The sequence below is a fragment of the Macaca fascicularis genome, chromosome 4, assembly GCF_037993035.2.
Source record: "Macaca fascicularis isolate 582-1 chromosome 4, T2T-MFA8v1.1".
NCBI classification, from domain to species: Eukaryota; Metazoa; Chordata; class Mammalia; order Primates; family Cercopithecidae; genus Macaca; species Macaca fascicularis.
The window spans coordinates 128,958,257-128,977,216 of NC_088378.1; the positions used below are offsets into that span (position 1 = coordinate 128,958,257).

The 18,960-nt window shown below is 38.5% G+C and overlaps 1 protein-coding gene across 16 annotated transcripts in view; it reads right to left on the reverse strand.

Annotated features, from left to right (window-relative positions):
* UBR2 (ubiquitin protein ligase E3 component n-recognin 2) overlaps positions 1-18,960 on the reverse strand; it is a 130,163-nt gene that overhangs the window by 102,743 nt on the left and 8,460 nt on the right. For all 16 annotated transcript variants that reach the window (XR_012433804.1, XR_010586416.1, XR_012433803.1 and 13 more), the window contains exon 2: positions 17,585-17,844. Coding sequence is in view for 8 of the 16 variants with exons in the window: in XM_045390901.3 (XP_045246836.1) it covers positions 17,585-17,844 (260 nt within the window). In the remaining 8 variants the exon portion in view is untranslated. The remainder of the gene's footprint in view (positions 1-17,584; positions 17,845-18,960) is intronic.

Consider the following 18,960-nt stretch of genomic DNA (forward strand, 5'->3'; position numbering starts at 1 on the left):
AACTCTTGTAGATAAGGGTGTTAGCAGATGTGCTAAAATTTAGTCTTTAACCCTAGTTACAGACACAGAAATCCCCTGGGTGACACAAGAGTCTTTTGTTCTTTTTATTGAGCCAGGCTGGAGGGCAGTGGCACGCTCATGGCTCATTGCAGCCTCAACCTCTTGGGCTCAAGCAATCCTCCCACCTCAGCCTCCCTGGTAGCTGGGAGTACAAGTACATGCCACTATGCTGGGCTCATTTCTGTATCTTTTGTAGAGATGGGGTTTTACCATGTTCCCAGATTGGTCTCCAACTCCTGGGCTCAAGCAATCCTTCCTCAACCTCCCAAAGTGCTGAGATTACAAGTATCTGTAATCTCACTGTGCCTGGCCAAATCTTTTGTTCTAAAAGGCTGGGAGCTTCAAGACAGCTTTAGGATGGAAGCTGGTTGCCAAGGGAACCAAGCATATGATTAAAGGGTTGAAACTTTCAGCCCCACCCCCACTTCGGGGGACTGGTGAACTGATCGGCAGTGGCCGATGTAATCAATCACGGTTATGTAATGAAGTTTCCACAAAAATCCAAAAGGATTGGGTTGGAAGAGCTTCCAAATTTCTTTTTTGAGCGGAGTCTCACTGTCACCCAGGTTGGAGTGCAGTGATGTGATCTCAGCTCACTGCAGCCTCCGCCTCCCGTGTTCAAGTAATTCTCCTGCGTCAGTCTCCCGAGTAGCTGGGACTACAGATGTGTGCCACCATGCCCAACTAATTTTTGTGTTTTCAGTATAGATGAGGTTTTGCCATGTTGGCCAGGCTGGTCTCGAACTCCTGGCCTCAAGTGACCTGCCTGCCTCGGCCTCCCAAAGTGCTGGCATTACAGGTATGGGCCACCGTGCCTGGCCTAATTCTCTTTTCTATTCCAGTCATCTATGTCTATCCTTATGCCAGTACTATACAGATTAATTTGTAATTGTTCTGTCTGTACTTGAAAGAATACACATTCTCTTGGGGCAGAGTTCTCTAGATATTTGATAGCAAGTTTATTAATTTTATTGTTCAAATCTTAGATCACTCTGCTTTTTAATCTTCTTTATCACTTCCTGTGAGGAAGGTGTTAAAAGTCTTTAACTAGAATTGTTGATTTTTCCATTTCTCCCTGCAGTCCTACTAGTTATCACTTGATATATACCAAAGCTGTATACAGTCTACAGTTAGGTGCATAAACGTTCATTATGGATATTTTTTCTTTACCTACTGTTCTCTTTACCAGCATACAATGTCTATTTGTGTCTTTTATATGAAAACTGCTACTTTAATTTTCTTTTGTATCATATTATTTGCCTGGTATTTTTTTTCTTAACTGTTTCTCTTCCTACTTTCAATGACTTTCTATTTTAGTTTGCCTCTTATAGACAATATTTGCGGATGTTAAAATATCAATCTGAGAGTCACTGTCTTTTTGCTTTCATATAAAGAAAAGTAAAGCTAGAGCCTTGTCCTCATTTAGCCATCATTTAACAGAAAAGACAACTGTGTACAGTTATAGTATTGTTGACTACTGTATTAAAAGTATGTAGGGCCAAAGCCAGTGCATCTAGAGCACTCAAGGATCCGCGAGATCTTAGTGATTTGTCTAAAGTCATCATCTCCAAGCTTTTACAATCATATACCCTTTTATTAAAATGTTTTGAGTATGCAGTATCTATCTCTATGTAAATATATTCATATTACACATATATTATTTTATATAATATTAATACATGTACTAATTAGTTACTCAAGTATACTACTGTGTAACTGGAGTCTTAGGAATGGAACAAAGGCAGAAAAAATATTTGAAGAAATAATAACCTAAACTTACCAATTTGGTGGAAGACATCAGCTAAAAACAAACCTCAAGAGAATAAATACAAAAAAGATATTTAGGCCTATCATAGTCAAACTGCTAATATTAAAAAATAACAAGAAAATCTTCAAGGCAGCTAGAAAAAACCAACACATTTCACACAAGGTAACAAAGATATGCGAGTAACAGCTAACATCAACAAAACAACGGAGTTCAGAACACATTGGATCAAGATCTTTAAAATGTTGAAAAGGAAAAAAACCAGAAAACAGTCTATCCAGACTTAAATATTCAGGAAAAATATCCTTCAAAAATGAGTACAAACAATCTGAACAGGCCTATATCTAATAAAGAAATTGAGTCAATAACTACTAACCTTCACAACCAAAAGCACTAGGTTTGCATGGGTTCACTGGTGAATTCTATCAAATGGTTAAGGAAGAAATTACATTAATTCTATGCAATCTCTTCTAGAAGACAGAAGCAGAGGGAATACTTCCTAACTCATTCTATTAGGCCAGTATCGCTCTAATGTCAAAATCAGACACAGACAATTCAAGAAAAATACAGACCAATCTGCTTCATGAAAATAACAAAGTATTAGCAAATTGAATCCAACAACGTATAAAAAGAATTCTACACTATGACCAAGTAGAATTTATCCCATGTATGCTAGGCTGGCTCAACATCTGAAAATATATAAATCTATCACATTAACAGGCTAAAGAAGAAAAATTACACACAGAAAAGCATTTGATAGTCGGTACAGTGGCTCACACCTGTAATCCCAGCACTTCGGGAGGCTGAGGTGAGAGGATTGCTTGAAGCCAGGAGTTAGACCACTTGGGGCAACAAAGTAAGACTCCATCTCTGTAAAAATTTTTTATAAAAATTAGCTGGGTGTGGTGGTGCACCTGTAGTCCCAGCTATGAGGCTGGAGGATCCCAAGTCCAGGCGTTTAAGGCTGCAGTGAGCTATGATCTCACTACTGCACTCCAGCCTGGGCGACTCTAACTCTGTCTTTGGAACAAAAAAAAAGGATTTGACAAAATGCAATGCCCATTCATAATAAAAACTCTCGGCAGAAGAGGAATATTGAGGAATATTTCTCAACTTGATAAGAAATATCTACAAAAAACCTACAGCTAACATCACTTAATGGCGAGAAATTTATGCTTGTTTATGCTTGTGAGGTGACTTGCGCAGGACCCCTAGACAGCCTCAGTATAGGGCCAGTTACCACAAAGACCACGACCAAGAGGGCTGGAGCTTTCAGACTCACCCACCAAAATCTGGGAAGAGGGGAGGCGTGGGGCTGGAGATTAAGCTCTTTATTACAAAAACTCTTTTTTGTTGTTGTTGTTTTGTTTCTTGGGATAGGGTCTAGCTCTGTCACCCAGGCTGGAGTGCAGTGTGGCCTGATCACAGCTCACTGCAACCTTAAACTCCTGGGTTTGAGCAATCCTCCCACTTCAGCCTCCCGAGTAGCTGGAACTACAGGCTCAAGCCACTATACCTGGCTATTTTTCCTTTGTAGAGACAGCATCTTGGCATATTGCCCAGGCTAGTCTTAAACTTGTAGCTTCAAGTGATTCTCCTACCTCAGTTTTCCAAAGTGCTGGGATTAGAGGCATAAGCCACCATGCCTGGCCCCTATAAAAATTCAACAAGGTTTAATGAACTTCCAAGTTGCTAGAACTTCACCCTGGGACTGAGGTTCTAGGAGGGTGGTATGCCCAGAGAGGGCATGGAAGCTCCTCACCCTTTCTCCCACACCTTGCTCTATTAAGTCTCTTCCATCTGGCTGTTCTTCTGTATCCTTTATATCTGTAAGCTATCCTAGCAACTTAATCCAATCCAAGGAAGAGCTAATGGAGACCCCAATACATAGCCAGTCAATCAGCAGTATAGGTGACCACTAATTGCAACTGGTGTCGAAAGTAGGGGGCAGACTTGTGAAACTGAGCTCTTAGCCTTTGGAATCTGACAACACCAGGTAGACAGAGTCAGAGTTGAACTGAATTAAATCGTGAGATATCCAGCCAGAATTCAGAGTTGGAGAAATCCTTAGAGTAAAAAACCTCACATACCTGGTGTCAGAAGTGTTGCATGAGAATGTAGAGAAAGAGTATGTTTTTCCCAGAATAAAAAAAGGGAGAAAAAATAAGTGCAAAATAAAAACATTTTCAAATGAGATCGGGCACATTCAGGGTGGTATGGCCATAGACAACAAAAACATTTTCAGATAAACATAAACTGAGATAACTAATAATTAGTATCCACAGTAAAAGTCAACAACAATGGTCCATAGCCTCTGGTTCAACCTGCAACATAAGAATGATTTTTACATGTTTAAACAGCTATTTAAAAAAAGAAGGCAGCTGGGCTTGGTGGCTCATGCCTGTAATCCCAGAACTTTGAGAGGCTGAGGCGGGAGGATCGCTTGAGTCCAGGAGTTCGAGACCAGTCCTGGCAAAACGGTGAGACCCCATCTCTACAAAAAATTTAAAAAGTAGCCGGGCATGGCGGCATGCACCTGTATTCTCAGCTACTTGGGAGGCTGAGGTGAGAGGATTGCTTGAACCTGTGAGGTCAAGGCTGTAGTAAGCTGTGGTTATGCCTCTGTATTCCAGCCTAGGAAATGGACAGAGCAAGACCCCATCTCAAAAAAAGAAAGAAAAAAAAATTAAGAAGAATATGCAACAAAGACTGCAAATGTATTTTCTACTTGGATCTTTACAGAAAAAGCTTCCTAACCTCTAGTCCAGGAAAGAATGAAAATCTCTGGGAACAAGATATATATGTGTTAATATTAATGGTTATACGTATGTTTCCCTGTCTTTCCTTAATGTCTTTGAAAGACTAATGTGTCTTTTAAAAGACAGCAAAATTTGTAACATTGCATTGTAAAGTTTATAACATTTTGGCCATGCACAGTGACTCATGCCTGTAATCCCAGCACTTTGGGAGGCTGAGGCAGGTGGATTACCTGAGGTCAGGAGTTCAAGACCAGCCTGGCCAACATGGTGAAACCATGTCTCTACTAAAATTACAAAAATTAGCCAGGTGTGGTGGTGGACGCCTGTAATCCCAGCTATTCAGGAGGCTGAGGCAGGAGAATTGCTTGAGTCTGGGAGGCGAGGTTGCAGTGAGCCGAGATTGTGCCATTGTACTCCTGCCTGGGTGGCAAAGTGAGACTCTGTCTCCAAAAAAAAAAAAAAAGTTTATAGGTGCAATATACATGACAACAAGCACAAAGGATGAGAGGAATAAATGTAACTATAAATGCAAGGTTCATTTATTTTACACGAGGTTGTAAAAACAGACTTTGATAAGTTAAAGATGCATATTACAATCCCTAGAATTACCATTTTAAAACATGCGAGAGAACAGCTAAAAAGCCAAAAAAAGAATAAAAACGAAATGCTACAATTTTAATTAGCCCAAAAGGCAGCATACAATTAGGAACAGAGGAACAAAAAAAAGACAGAAAACAAATAGCAATGGTAGACCTAAATCAACAAATACATTAATAATTATAAGCATATCAATTACATCAAATAACTGCAAAATATACCTTCTTTTCAAATGCATATGGAATAAGACTGACCATGTTGCCAAACCATAAAACAAGTTTCAAGTTTTGTTTGTTGAGACAAGGTCTGACTGTGTTACCCAGGCTAGAGTACAATGAATGGTACAATCTCAGTTCACTGCGGCCTCTGCCTCCTGGGCTCAACTCAACCTCCCACATAGCTGAGACTACAGGTGTGCTCCACCATGCCCAGCTAATTTCTGTATTTTTTTGGTAGAGATGGGGTTTCGACATGTTGTCCAGGCTGGTCTTGAACTCCTGGGCTCAAGCTACCCACACAATTTAGCCCTCCAAAGTGCCAGGAGTACAAGTGTGAGCCACCTTGCTGGGCCCATAAAACAAGTTTCAATTAAATTCAAAACTGAAACCTTACAGAATGTGTAATTTTGTTAGAAATAAGCTACAGTATGTTATCTAAGAAAGTCTCAAATACATGGAAGTTAAGCAATGCACTTCTAAATAACCCATGGGTCAAAAAATATAAGAATATAATCCATACTAAATAGAAGGAAGAATAATAAGAGTAGAAATTAAAAAAAAATAGATAAAAGACAAAAATAACAAAGCTTAAAACTCATTGTTTGAAAATATTAATTAAATTAATTAAAAAGACAAAATACAAATTACTATTATCAGGAATGGAAGAGACATCATTATAGATACCACAGACATCAAAAGCAAAAGGAAATATGCAAAATTTTATGTCAATTTGACATTATATGAAATATAGTCCTTGAAAAATATATAGTACCAAACTGACAGAAGATGAAATAAAATTATTAAATGCCCTAATAAATATCAAATAAATTGAATTGTTACCAAATACTCCCTTGCAAAAAAACCCTAGGCCTTGATGATTTATTTTACTGGTACATTCTATTAAACATTTAAGAAAGTCATACCAATTTTACATAAATACTTCCAGAAATAAGGAAGAAGAAATATATCCCAATTTGTTTTACAAGGCCAGTATAACCCTGACAACCAAGACCAGACAAACATATTACAAGAGAATGCCAGATTGGTATATTCTATAGAACACAGAGACAAAAATCCTTCACACAACATTAATGAGTTGAATCCAGCAATACACAAAAGTTATAACTGATGATAATAGAGCTGGATTCATCCAGTAATAAAAAAAGGTGAAAAATCAAACAATGCAATCAACCAGACTAATGGAATAAAAAAGAAAAATTTAAGATCATCTCAATAGATGCAGTAAAGGTACCTAACAACATGCAATGGTCATTTATGATTTTTTTTAAAAAAAACCTAAGTAAACTAAGAATAGAAGGGAACTTCCTCAATGAGATAAAAGTTACATGAGAAAATTATACTTAACATCATACTTCATAGTGAAAGACTGAATTTCTCCCTAAGATTGGGAACAAGGAAAGAATATCCACTTTCACCAGAGCAATGAAGCACAAGAAAGGCAAAAAGATTAGAAAAGAAAAAGTAAAACTGTCTCCATTCATAGAAAACATATACAGAAAAATCCTAAGAAACGAAAAACAAAACAAAAACACCAGCACTAGTAAGTGAATTTAACAAGGTCACAGGGTAAAAGTTAATATCAGAAACCAGTTGTATTTCTTTATAACGGCAGAAAATAAATGGACGCTGAAATTCAGGAAAAATATCATAAATTACTTAGGAATAAATATAACAAAAGGCATGTACAACTTCTATATACAAAGTATAAGACTTTGCTAAAAGGGATTAAAGAAGACCTTAATAAATGGAGAGAGATAAAATGTTTATGGATTTGGCAAACTCAGTATTGTTAAAATGCCAATTTACTCCAAACTAATCTATAGATTCAGTGCAATCCTAATCTTAATCTTGGCAGTCTTTCTTAAAAACAGAAAGTGACAAACCAATTTTAAAATTTATAAAATGCAAAGGACATGAAATAGACAAAATAAACTTTAAAGGAACAAAAATGGAAGACTTACACTAATCGGTTCAAGACTTATTACAAAGCTGCAATAATCAAAGTAATGTCTTTGACATTAGATATATCAATGGATACAGAATTAGATTACTGTTCAGAAATAGACCCACACTTTATGGTTAAGTGATTTTTTATAAGATATCAAAGCAATTCGATCAGGCGCAGGTGGCTCATGCCTGTAATCTCAGCGCTTTGGGAGGCCAAGGCGGGCAGATCACCTGAGGTCGGGAGTTCGAGAACAGCCTGACTAACATGGAGAAGCCCCGTCTCCACTAAAAATACAAAATTAGCCAGGCGTGGTGGCGCATGCCCATAATCCAGCTACTTGGGAGGCTGAGGCAGAAGAACTGCTTGAACCTGGGAGGCGGAGGTTGCGGTAAGCAGAGATAGCGCCACTGCACTCCAGCCTGGGCAACAAGAGCGGAAACCCATATCAGAAAAAACAAAAACAAACAAACAAGCAAACAAAAAGGCAATTCAATGGGGAGAGGAAGAAATGATGCTGGAACAACTAAATATCCATATGTCGAGAAATGAAATTTAACCTCTATCTACCTCAAGCCATATAAAAAATTGAGACAGATCATAGGCCCAGACAAAGTTTAAAATCACAAAGTTTACATGAAAAAATTAGAGAGAGGCCGGGCACGGTAGCTCATGCCTGCAAATCCCAGCACTTTGGGAGGCGAAGGTGGGCAGATCATTTGAGGTCAGGAGTTCAAGACCAGCCTGACCAACATGGTGAAAACCTGTCTCTACTAAAAACACAAAAAAATTAGCTGGGCGTGGTGGCGTGTGCCTGTAGTCCCAGCAACTCAGGAGGCTGAGGCAGGAGAACGGCTTGAACCTGGTAGGTGGAGGTTGCAATGAGCTGAGATTGTGCCACTGTACTCCAGCCTAGGTGACAGAGCAAGACTCGCCTCAGGAAAAAAAAAAAAAAAAAAAAGAAAAAAAAAAAGGCACTGTGGCTCACGCCTATAATCCCAGCACTTTGGAAGGCTTAGGCGGGTGGATCACCTGAGGTTAGGAATTCGAGACCAGCCTGACCAACATGGGGAAACCCCACCTCTGTGAAAAATAGGAAATTAGCTAAGGCTTGGTGGCACATGCCTGTAATCCCAGCTACTTGGGAGGCTGAGGGAGGAGAATCGCTTGAACCCGGGAGGCAGAGGTTGGAGTGCGCCGAGATTGAACCATTGCACTCCAGCCTGAGCAACAGGAGCAAAACTCTATCTTAAAAAAAAAAAAATCACAGAGACTATTTTTGCCATTTGAGAGAAGGCAGAGATTTATTGGACACAGGAACAATAATCATGGAAAATAAAGTGGTAAACTCAACATCAAAATTAAAAACTTCTGTCATCAAAAGCCACCATATAGACAAGTCACAGACTAGGAGAAAATAGTCACAAAATGAGTCTGACGAAGGACTTGTATTCAGAATACATAAAGAACTCCAAAAGTGAATAAAGATAATGAAAAGATAAACAACCCAAAAATGGACAAAAGAGAAGCTGGATGAATGGGCAATAAGCACATGGAAAATTGTCCTTAAGGAAAATTCGGGTATCATTATAGATACCCAAAGAGCACTGAACTTTTTTTTTAATTTTAAAAAGAAAAAAAGAACTATAATGAGATATCATTAAATAGAATGGCAAATTAAACAGTCTATGTAGTATACGCTGGCAGATAATTAGAATAGTACGATGCTTTAAACTTAAATTTAAATGAGGTTATTATTTTAAGGACTTTGTATGTTTTCTGTAAGGAATAATACAATAATTGCAATTAAGAAATATTTCATACTGTATTAAACACATTCTTCCTGTTTTGTTTAAAAAAAAAAAAAAGTCTGACAACATCACCTATCGGTAAGGATATGAAACAACAGGAACTTTCGTACATTACTAGAGGAGAAGATAAAATCATTTTGGAAAAAAGGTTTAGCAGTTTTTACTAAGTTCAACATATACCTGCCCTTTTACCCAGAAATTCCACTCTTAGGAATTTATCCAAGAAAAATTAAAACATATGTCCATAAAAACACTTGAATAAAAATAGTAATATCCTGAAACCAATGTATTAAGTAAGAGTATTCACTGCATTATTACAGTCTAGAAGGCCTATCTTATGGTGTCTTAATATAAATAACATTTTTTACATTCCTAAAATGTATCATTAAAAGTTGCAGATTTTTAACAGTGCAAGATTTATGTTATTTGGTATATAAAACACATTAAAATGTGGTTAAGTACAGAATAACAATGCCTAATATTTTAATGTGTTGTATATTTAAAAAAGAGAAGGTCATAGAAGTTTTATTCATAATAGCCAAAACTTAGAAAAAACTTGAATGTTCATCCACAGAACAACAGATTGTGAGCAACTGTGGCACATTTATACAATGAAATACACTCAGCAATAAAATGGAACCAACTTCTAATAATCATTACATCATGGATAAATCTGACAGACATTATGCTAAGAAGAAGTCAGGCACAAAAGGACTACAATTTCATTTTTATAAGATCTAGAACCAGGCTGGGCGCGGTAGCTCATAGCTGTAATCACAACACTTTTGGAGGCTTAGGGGAGCGCCTCACTTGATCCCAGGAGTTCAAGATCAGCCTGGGTAGCAAAATGAGACCTTGTCTCTACAAAAATTTAGCCAGGTTGCCCAGGCGCAATGGCTCATGCCTGTAATCTCAACACTTTGGGAGGCTGAGGTGGTCAGATAATTTGACGCCTGGAGTTTGAGACCAGGTTGGCCAACGTGGCAAAACCCGGTCTCTACTAAAAATACCAAAATTAGCTGGGCATGGTGGTGCATGCCTGTAATCCCAGCTACTCAGAAGGTTGAAGTGGGAGAATTGCTTGACCCAGGAGGCGGAGGTTGCAGTGAGCTGAGATCATGCCACTGCACTCCAGCCTGGGCGACAAAGCAAGACTCCGTCTCAAAAAAAAAAAAATTTGCCAGCACAGTGACAGACACATGTGATCCCAATTACTTGGGAGGCTGAGGCAGGAGGATAGGTTGAATCTGGGAAGTTGAGGCTGCAGCGAGCCATGATTATGCCATTGCACTCCAGCCTGGGCAACAGAGCAAAACCCTGTCAAAAAAAAAAAAAAAAAAAAAAAAAAAAAAAAAATCTAGACCCACCCAAAGTAATCTAAGGTGAAAATATCAACATAGTGGTTACCTAGGGGGCTGGAGCCAATAACAGGGAAATTTCTAGTGAGACAGTAAAGTTCTCTATTTTGACAGTATATAAATTATATAAGGTTAACTGCTGTCAAAAATGTACAATTAAGGCCAGGTGCAGTGGCTCACGCCTGTAATCCCAGCACTTTGGGAGGCTAAGGCCGGCAGATCACGAGGTAAGGAGATCGAGACCATCCTGGTCAACATGGTGAAACTCTGTCTCTACTATAAATACAAAACAAATTAGCCGGGCGTGGTGGCATGCACCTGTAGTCCAAGCTACTCAGGAGGCTGAGGCAGGAGAATCGCTTGAACCCAGCAGGTGGAGGCAGCAGTGAGCCGAGATTGTGCCCCTGCACTCCAGCCTGGGCAACAGCATGAGACTCTGTCTCAAACAAAACAAAACAAAAAAAAGTACAATTAAGATTTGTCTTTTGACATATGTAAATTTTCCCTTAAGAAAAAACACTCAAAACTCACATAGGCACCAAGAGATAAAATTTTAGTAATATAAATTTGAGTTTCCTACCTGAATGGATTACCCCAAAGCCTTCATGGTTCTATTACTTCTTGCCATCTAGGCAAAGGCAGCTAGCTATGTGCCAAGCTGATGATATCCCCATGTACTTCTACATTTCATTCCGCACCAAACTGAATAATCACAAATCTCCCAAAATAAGAACATAAGGCTCATTTTAGACAACTACAGAAATCTAAATTATCTAGAATATATTTACTGCTCACCACCTGTCATTTTCCCAGGTCAGAGACAGCAGTGTAGACAAGGGAAATTCCATTATACTGAAGGCCCCATGATAACATGCAGAATTAAAATTCTACCTCTGGGTATTTACTGAAACATGTACAAAGAGATGTACACAAACATGTGCAGAGTATTCCTTGTAGCATTGTTTGCTACAGAAAAAAACACCTAGAAATCTCCATTTCTAATTTCACTATTAGGTCAATCAAATAAACTATGGCCTGTCCTAACTATGAAAACACAGCAGTTATAAAGAATGAGGTAGACTTATATATATTGACATGAACAGATCTCCAAAACAAACTGTTAAGTGAAAAAATGTAAGCCACAATTATAATATACATAGTGTAATTTCATTCACATGTGTATAATAGACATAGTATAATTTCAGCATGTACCACACATGCTGGCCAGGTACAGTGGTTCACACCTATAATCCCAGCACTTTGGGAGGTCAAGGTGGGAGAATCCCTTGAGTCCAGGAGTTTGAGACCAGCCTGGGCAATATAGGGAAACTCTGTCTCTACAAAAATACAAAAGTTAGCCAAGCATGGCGGCACATGTCTATAGTTCTAGCTACGTGGAAGGAACATTTGGGTCCAGGAGTTGGAGGCTGCAGTGAGTCACGATCACACCACTGTACTCCAGACTGGGCGACAGAGTGCAACTGTCTCAAAAAAAGAAATAACCAATGGTTTTAAAACTAACACAACACTGATTCCAATCTCTGGACTATTCACGTTATAAAGAAATAGCTTGATATAGTTTGGATATGTGTCCCCTCTAAATCTCATGTTGAATTGTAATCCCCAATGTTGGAGGTGGGGCCTGGTGGGGAGGTGACTGAATCATGGGAGGGATTTCTCATGAACAGTTTAGCACCGTCCTCTTGGTGCTGTTCTCCCAAGAGTGAGTTTTCGTGAGATCTGGTTGTTCAAAAGTGTGGCACCTCCTCCTCATCTCTTGTTCATGCTCTCACCATGTGATGTGCCTGCTTCCCTTTCCCCTTCAGCCATGACTGTAAGCTTCCTGAGGTCCTCACCCGAAGCTGAGCAAATGTTTATGCCATGTTTGTACAGCTCTGCAGAACTGTGAGCCAATTAAACCTCTTTTCTTTATAAATTATCCAGCCTCAGGTATTTCTTTATAGCAATGCAAGAACAGTCTAACACTTAGTTTTAAAATAGAATCCTGCAAGAGATCAAGACTTCAAGTTTGTGTGTGTGTGTGTGGTTTTTTCTTTTTTTTGAGATGGAGTTTTGCTCATTGCCCAGGCTGGAGTGCAATGGCACGATCTCGGCTCACTGCAACTTCCGCTTTCTGGGTTTAAGCAATTCCCCTGCCTCAGCCTCCTGAGTAGCTAGGATTATAGGCATGAGTTACCATGCCCAGCTAATTTTTGTATTTTTAGTACAGAAAAGACTTCAAGTTTTCTAAAAAGCAAGAAACTGAAAGAACAACCCCTCTTCATGGAAATACGTAGGTCTTCCATACGAGAGCTTTATTATTTCCAGACAGAAAAGGAACTGGAACTATCTGCACCCCTCTGCTTGAGATATACTCATGGCTCAGTAATTTATACGAAGGAGAGCATTCAATTAAAAGAACCTCACACATATCTATAGTTACCTATGTGCTTTCATACACATTACTTCATTTTATCCTAATGACTCAGGGAGGAAAAATAACCCTAAAGAATGTAAAAAAGTCACTGCTAAAGACACTTCTAATGCTCATCCACATCCCAGTTTCATCTATCCCTGTGACTTAGGAGAATTACACTTTCCCGACCTGTTCTGTAGCTGGACAGAGGCATTAGGACTAGTTTTGCCTAATGAGATTTGGGTAAGGTCATAATTTCTGAGACAAAGCATTTATTTACTGAGCATGATCCGCCAGTTCTATTCTGCTCTTGCTGTGGTGAACCTTGAAAGCATTACACTAAGCTTGTGGAAACATAAGATGGTGTGAAAAACTACCTGGAGCAGAACCCTCTACTTATCACCCCACTCATCTGAATTGGTCACACAGTCTGAGTAATAAATATACCTTGGTACTTAAAGTCTTTGTGATTGTAGTGTTATCATTTTTAGCATAATCTCAAGTGTCATGACCAACAGAATCAGAGCTAAAACATCCCAACAGAAAGAAATGATAAATGTTCAAGGTGATGGATATCCTAGTTACCTTGATTTGATCATTACACCTTATGTGCATGTATCAAAATATTACATATACCCCATAAATACATACAATTATTATATACCAATACAAACCAGCATTAAAGCAAAAAAAAAAAAAAAAGGCCTAAGCAAAATTATTTAATAGTTAATAAAGCATCATAAAATACTACCTAGAAACAAAAACACTCCTGATGGTAGCATAAGCCACCCCCGCCCCCAATGCTGACTTCTGGTTATCTATAACATTCATGCAATACGTTTTTAAATGTTAAAAAAGAACGTTCTCAATTTAACTACACTAAAAAAAACAGGGGACAAAATCTCACTTCTCTGTATCTTAAAAGAAGTATTAAGCTAAAAACCTAACTCATGAAAGTATGATTTCATATTCTACTCATGTTTTATTTTTCTTAATGGTTATAAAAAATGTCAAAATATACAATTATAAAAATCAACACTAAGATTTTTGCCCACTAAGATTTTTTACACTCTAAAACCATTTCTATTTAATAATGAATAATGAGATAAGTTTGACCACTCTTTTCCTAATAGAGTACATAAAAAGTAGCTTACTGCCTACGAACACCGAGATGGCTTTTTTCTGACACCATGGAGACTTCAGAAAAATAATTTGTGACCAATACAATTTTAGAAACTATGAACAAATAACTCCCATGGCAAAACTAATCTATGCCCTTCACAAATCCTTTTCCCAAGTACTATATATAAAAGATCCTTTAATAACATTTTTTTTCTCATTAAAGAAACCTTCCACATTATGGATATCAGTCACCTTTATCCTGAAGGGTCTAGTTTAGAAACCTTCCCAGAATTCCAATAACCATATTTCATCTTTCCAAATAACAGACTCCGTGTCATTTTACCAGGGCGCTGGGTTTCATGGAAACACCTACTTTTAAAATGAGATATTCATCCCCAGCACCCAGTATGGCCATTTACTCTGAGTTTACTGTGTGCCAAGTATTGTGTAACGTACTACACACAAAGGATCTCACTTACCTTCTCAACAACAATGTAATGAAGAACCTGGCTGGTCTCTGATCTGGTTCCTGGGAGGTAATCTCTAAATCCCTGGCATTACTCATGTGATTAGAGTGTCTCTGATATTTGTGGGACCCCCTACAAATAATAAAAACTATACATCCTAGAACAAGACTTACTTTGGATGTGCCCTATCAAAACAGGAGGGAGGCCAGGCGCAGTGGCTCATGCCTTTAATCCCAGCACTTTGAGAGGCTGCAGCAGGTGGATCACTTGAGGTCAGGAATTCGAGACCAGCCTGGCCAATGTGGTGAAACCCCATCCCTACTAAAAATAGACAGATTAGCCAGTGTGCGCCTGTAGTCCCACTTACTCAGGAGGCTAAGGCAGGAGAATTGCTTGAACCCGAGAGGCAGAGGTTTCAGTAACCCAAGATCATGCCACTACAACCCAGCCTGGGCTATGGGGTGAGACTCCATCTCAAAAAAAAAAAAAAAAAGAGGAGGGAAAGGCCACTGTGGCCCAGTACTGAACACAAAATCCAAATGGGTAAAGGGGGACAATTACATAGAGAATTGGGCAGCAGCAGAATGGCTGTATACAGGAGAATAATTAAATAAGCAAATACTTACAGGAAAATGAGAATCAGGTTTTCTCTTGTCAGAGAAGGAAATTAAAAATATGCAAAGGAAGAAAACTAGAAAGAACCTTAGATGAGAACTGGAGAGATCACCACAGATGTATGGTTTTCAGTATCTATTTCAATACATTTATACAGATAGGTATAAAATACAGCTCCACTGAGACAGCCCGAGAGTTATGACACCAACAGCGACAAGCACACATACCATCTTATTTGTCAACACCATTTTCCACTAAAAAGAACCAGGATCCTTAGCAAAATGGTTGATTTCAGGGTTGGGGCAGGGGAAAACTCAAGATGTGCCTGGGACATCTTGTTGTACCAGGAAGAAAAGGAAAAATAGAAGGGAAAAGGGAAGGGAAAGAAAGGAAAAGGAAAGGAAAAGAAAAAGAGCTCGAAGGATGATAGAGATATGAAAAAGAACAAAGATAGCTCGAAGGGGCTCCTACTGGCCAAATCTAGGACAATTTGAGCATAATAATGAGACCCCACAAATACTGATATAAATAAATAAATTGAAAGTTTGATAATTAAGAGGATACTTAATAGTCTCAAAGTACTTCCCAATAACATACTCATTGATCACATAGGCGAAAAGAGTAGCATTACAGTGGAGAAGTCTTGCAGACATTCCTTTAATCAAGTGATCAATATCACCAGTTATAGAACTAATCAAAATCATATATACCACCTGACAGGGTTAAAACACAGGCATCTGTGGTACTCTCGTCACAGATGCAACTTGAATCTAATTATGAAAACCAGACAAACCCAAACTGAGGGGACATTAACAAAATAACTGGTCTGTAATCTTCAAAAGTGTCAAGATAATGAAAGTCACAGATAAACTGAGGAAACGTTCCAGACTGAAGATTAAAAGATAAGATAGACAAATGAATAATTTGGAACTAGATCCTACGAATACAAAGAACATTATTGAACAATGGGGTCTCAATTTCCTATCTGTAAGTCATGAGGTTCAACTAGGTCTACTGCTCCAAACATCAACAGAATATTCAAAGTGGTTTCTGTAACAGCAAACAAAAAACTAGGTCTAACATAATTTTTCAATATATCCACTGTTCTCTACTGATATTCTAAATACGCTGATAAAGAAAAACTACCATAGATACCCTGAGGCCTTCACCAAAATTAGCTTATTAAATTTAAATTTTACAGGAAAAAGTTAAATGATGTCTCCATCAACAACACATCTACACAAAAGAATATTATCTAGCTATATAAGCTGATATGGAAAGACGTTAAGCTATTGTTAAATACAGAAGAGAAAACTGAGCTCAGTATATGTAACATATTCCCATCTGTATTTACGTGTGTATGTATGCAGGTTCAAAATTGCTATATATCTTGGCCTATATACACATAGAAAATTTCTGAAAGAGGCCGGGTGCAGTGGCTCACGCCTATGATCCAGCACTTTGGGAGGCCAAGGGAGGTGGATCATCTGAGGTCAGGAGTTTGAGACCAGCCTGGCCAACATGGTGAAACCCCGTCTCTACTAAAAATACAAAAATTAGTTGGGCGTGATGGTGGGCGCCTGTAATCCCAGCTAGTCAGGAGGCTGAGGCAGGAGGATCACTTGAACCTGGCAGGTGGAGGTCGCAGTGAGCCAAGATTGCACCATTGCATTCCAGCCTGGGCGACCGGGTGAGGCTCCATCTCAAAAAAAAAAAGGAAAATTTCTGAAAGGATATATGAGAAAATGTTAACAATTATGAATTCTGGAAAACAGGATAGTCAAAAAGAGGACAAGGCACTTTATTCTCTATCTTCTACCCTTGTATACTCAATTTTCACCAAGAAATTTAAAAAATAATAGTCTTCCTAATAGCAGTAAGTACGTATAGCACCCAGATCTTGGTTTCTAACTACCATTCCCAAATGAAAGAAAAATCCTTAAAGAAATGGCTGATTCTACATATAGGTCAGAGCAAGTACAAAGTGAGCTGGGAGCATCTTGTTGTGTCAGAAAGGAAAAAAGCACCCACAAACTAAAGAAGGCATGTGAAAAAGACAAAGAAGCTGGAGTGACGGGGCTCTCACTAGCCAAACCTAGGGCAATTTGAACATCAGAATTACTGTTAACTAAAAAATATCAAGAAAAGCAAGAAAGTGATTATTGCAAGAGTCACGATGTCAGTTAATTACGGGGGAAGGAAGAAAGCACACAGTAGGCTTCTAGAATGCTGGTGACAATATTTTTTGATCAAGAATAATTACAAGAATATTTGTTTTAATTATGTATTAAACAGCATGTATTTGTAATACGGATTTTTAAGCAGATATGGTATTTCATAATTTTTAAACAAAAATTTTAAGGTTTCAGGGGAAAAAAAAGAGGTCAAATAAAACAAGAGCCTCCTAGAAAGAAAATTAAAATATTTTACCTGCAAGAGTATGTAGGCTCTCCTACTTTAAAAACACGACCACAAAGATGAGAAGGTTTGTTTGCTTGCTCAAGCTTTGGAAATCCAAATGCAGGATCTTCACCACAAAGGTACCATTCCATTGGTCCCAACAAAACATGCTGTGCCAGCATGTCTTCCTTCTGTGGCAAAGGGTTGGGACCCCTGCAGTAGATTTTGGGTACATAGTGGGCTAAATGCTGGTACACTTCTCTAGTGAGGTCAGTTGCTTGGAGCCATTTCTTTAAAAGAAGAAAAAAGAAGAAGTGGTTTGAAACACCAACAAACTAATTTGAACAAATTCACCCTACTTTCTTTTAAGTACAAAAATAATGGCAAAAGCATGCTAAAATATTTTGTTTACAACACTCACCACCATACGTTAGAAATTTAGCCTATTAAAATGCCAAGTATTTTTAAATGCTACTTTTAAGTGTAAGCAAAATTAAAATGAAACTAGCCCCCCTCGTTCCCTGCAAAATGACTCTTGAAGCAACCTTCTCTAGGCAGTACCAGAAAATAATTACAAGAAATCATTATATAAGACATGAACCATTGAGCTCATCTGACATCCTTCCTAATGCTTTGCTCAAATGTCATTCTCATTGTGATATGAATTCTGCCAGTTTGTCCATAGGAAGAGTGTACAGTGAACATGAACAGCCAATATGTATTGTGAACATGAATAGCTAATACACTACATTTCTTAATGATTGATAAACGAGTTTATATACCAGTCTCTTATGAATAAGTCAATCCACAAGAGACTGTTGTACCAACTACGCCTTCTTTCTCTGATCAACCTCCCTCTATAAGGCCTTTTCCATTTGCTCTCCCCACTAAAAACAAATTTTAAAGCATGATCATACTTAGATCTCATAGGCACCAACTTAATAACTGAATGATCTCCCCCGCATCCTCCACCAAAATTTGTTATTTTCCCCATTTCCCTATTTTAGCTTTGCTTCCTTTTCAGATTTTTCGGTGTGGATACCCAGGTTTTGTATTTAAAAAACATACGAAAAGAAGCCAGGTGCAGTGGCTTATGCCAGTAATCCCAGCACTTTGGGAGGTCAAGCCAAACGCATCACCTGAGGTCTGGGGTTCAAGCCCAGTCTGGCCAACACGGTGAAATCCCATCTCTACTAAAAATACAAAAATTAGCCGGGCGTGGTGGCGCATGCCTGTAATCCCAGCTACTCGAAAGGCTGAGGCAGGAGAAATCGCTTAAACCCAGGAGGCAGAGGTTGTAGTGAACCAAGATCCAGCCTGGGCGACAGAGCAAGAGTCTGTCTCAAAGGGAAAAAAAAAGACTCACTTCTGCTAGAATGCAGTTAACTGAACCGTGAACAAAACCC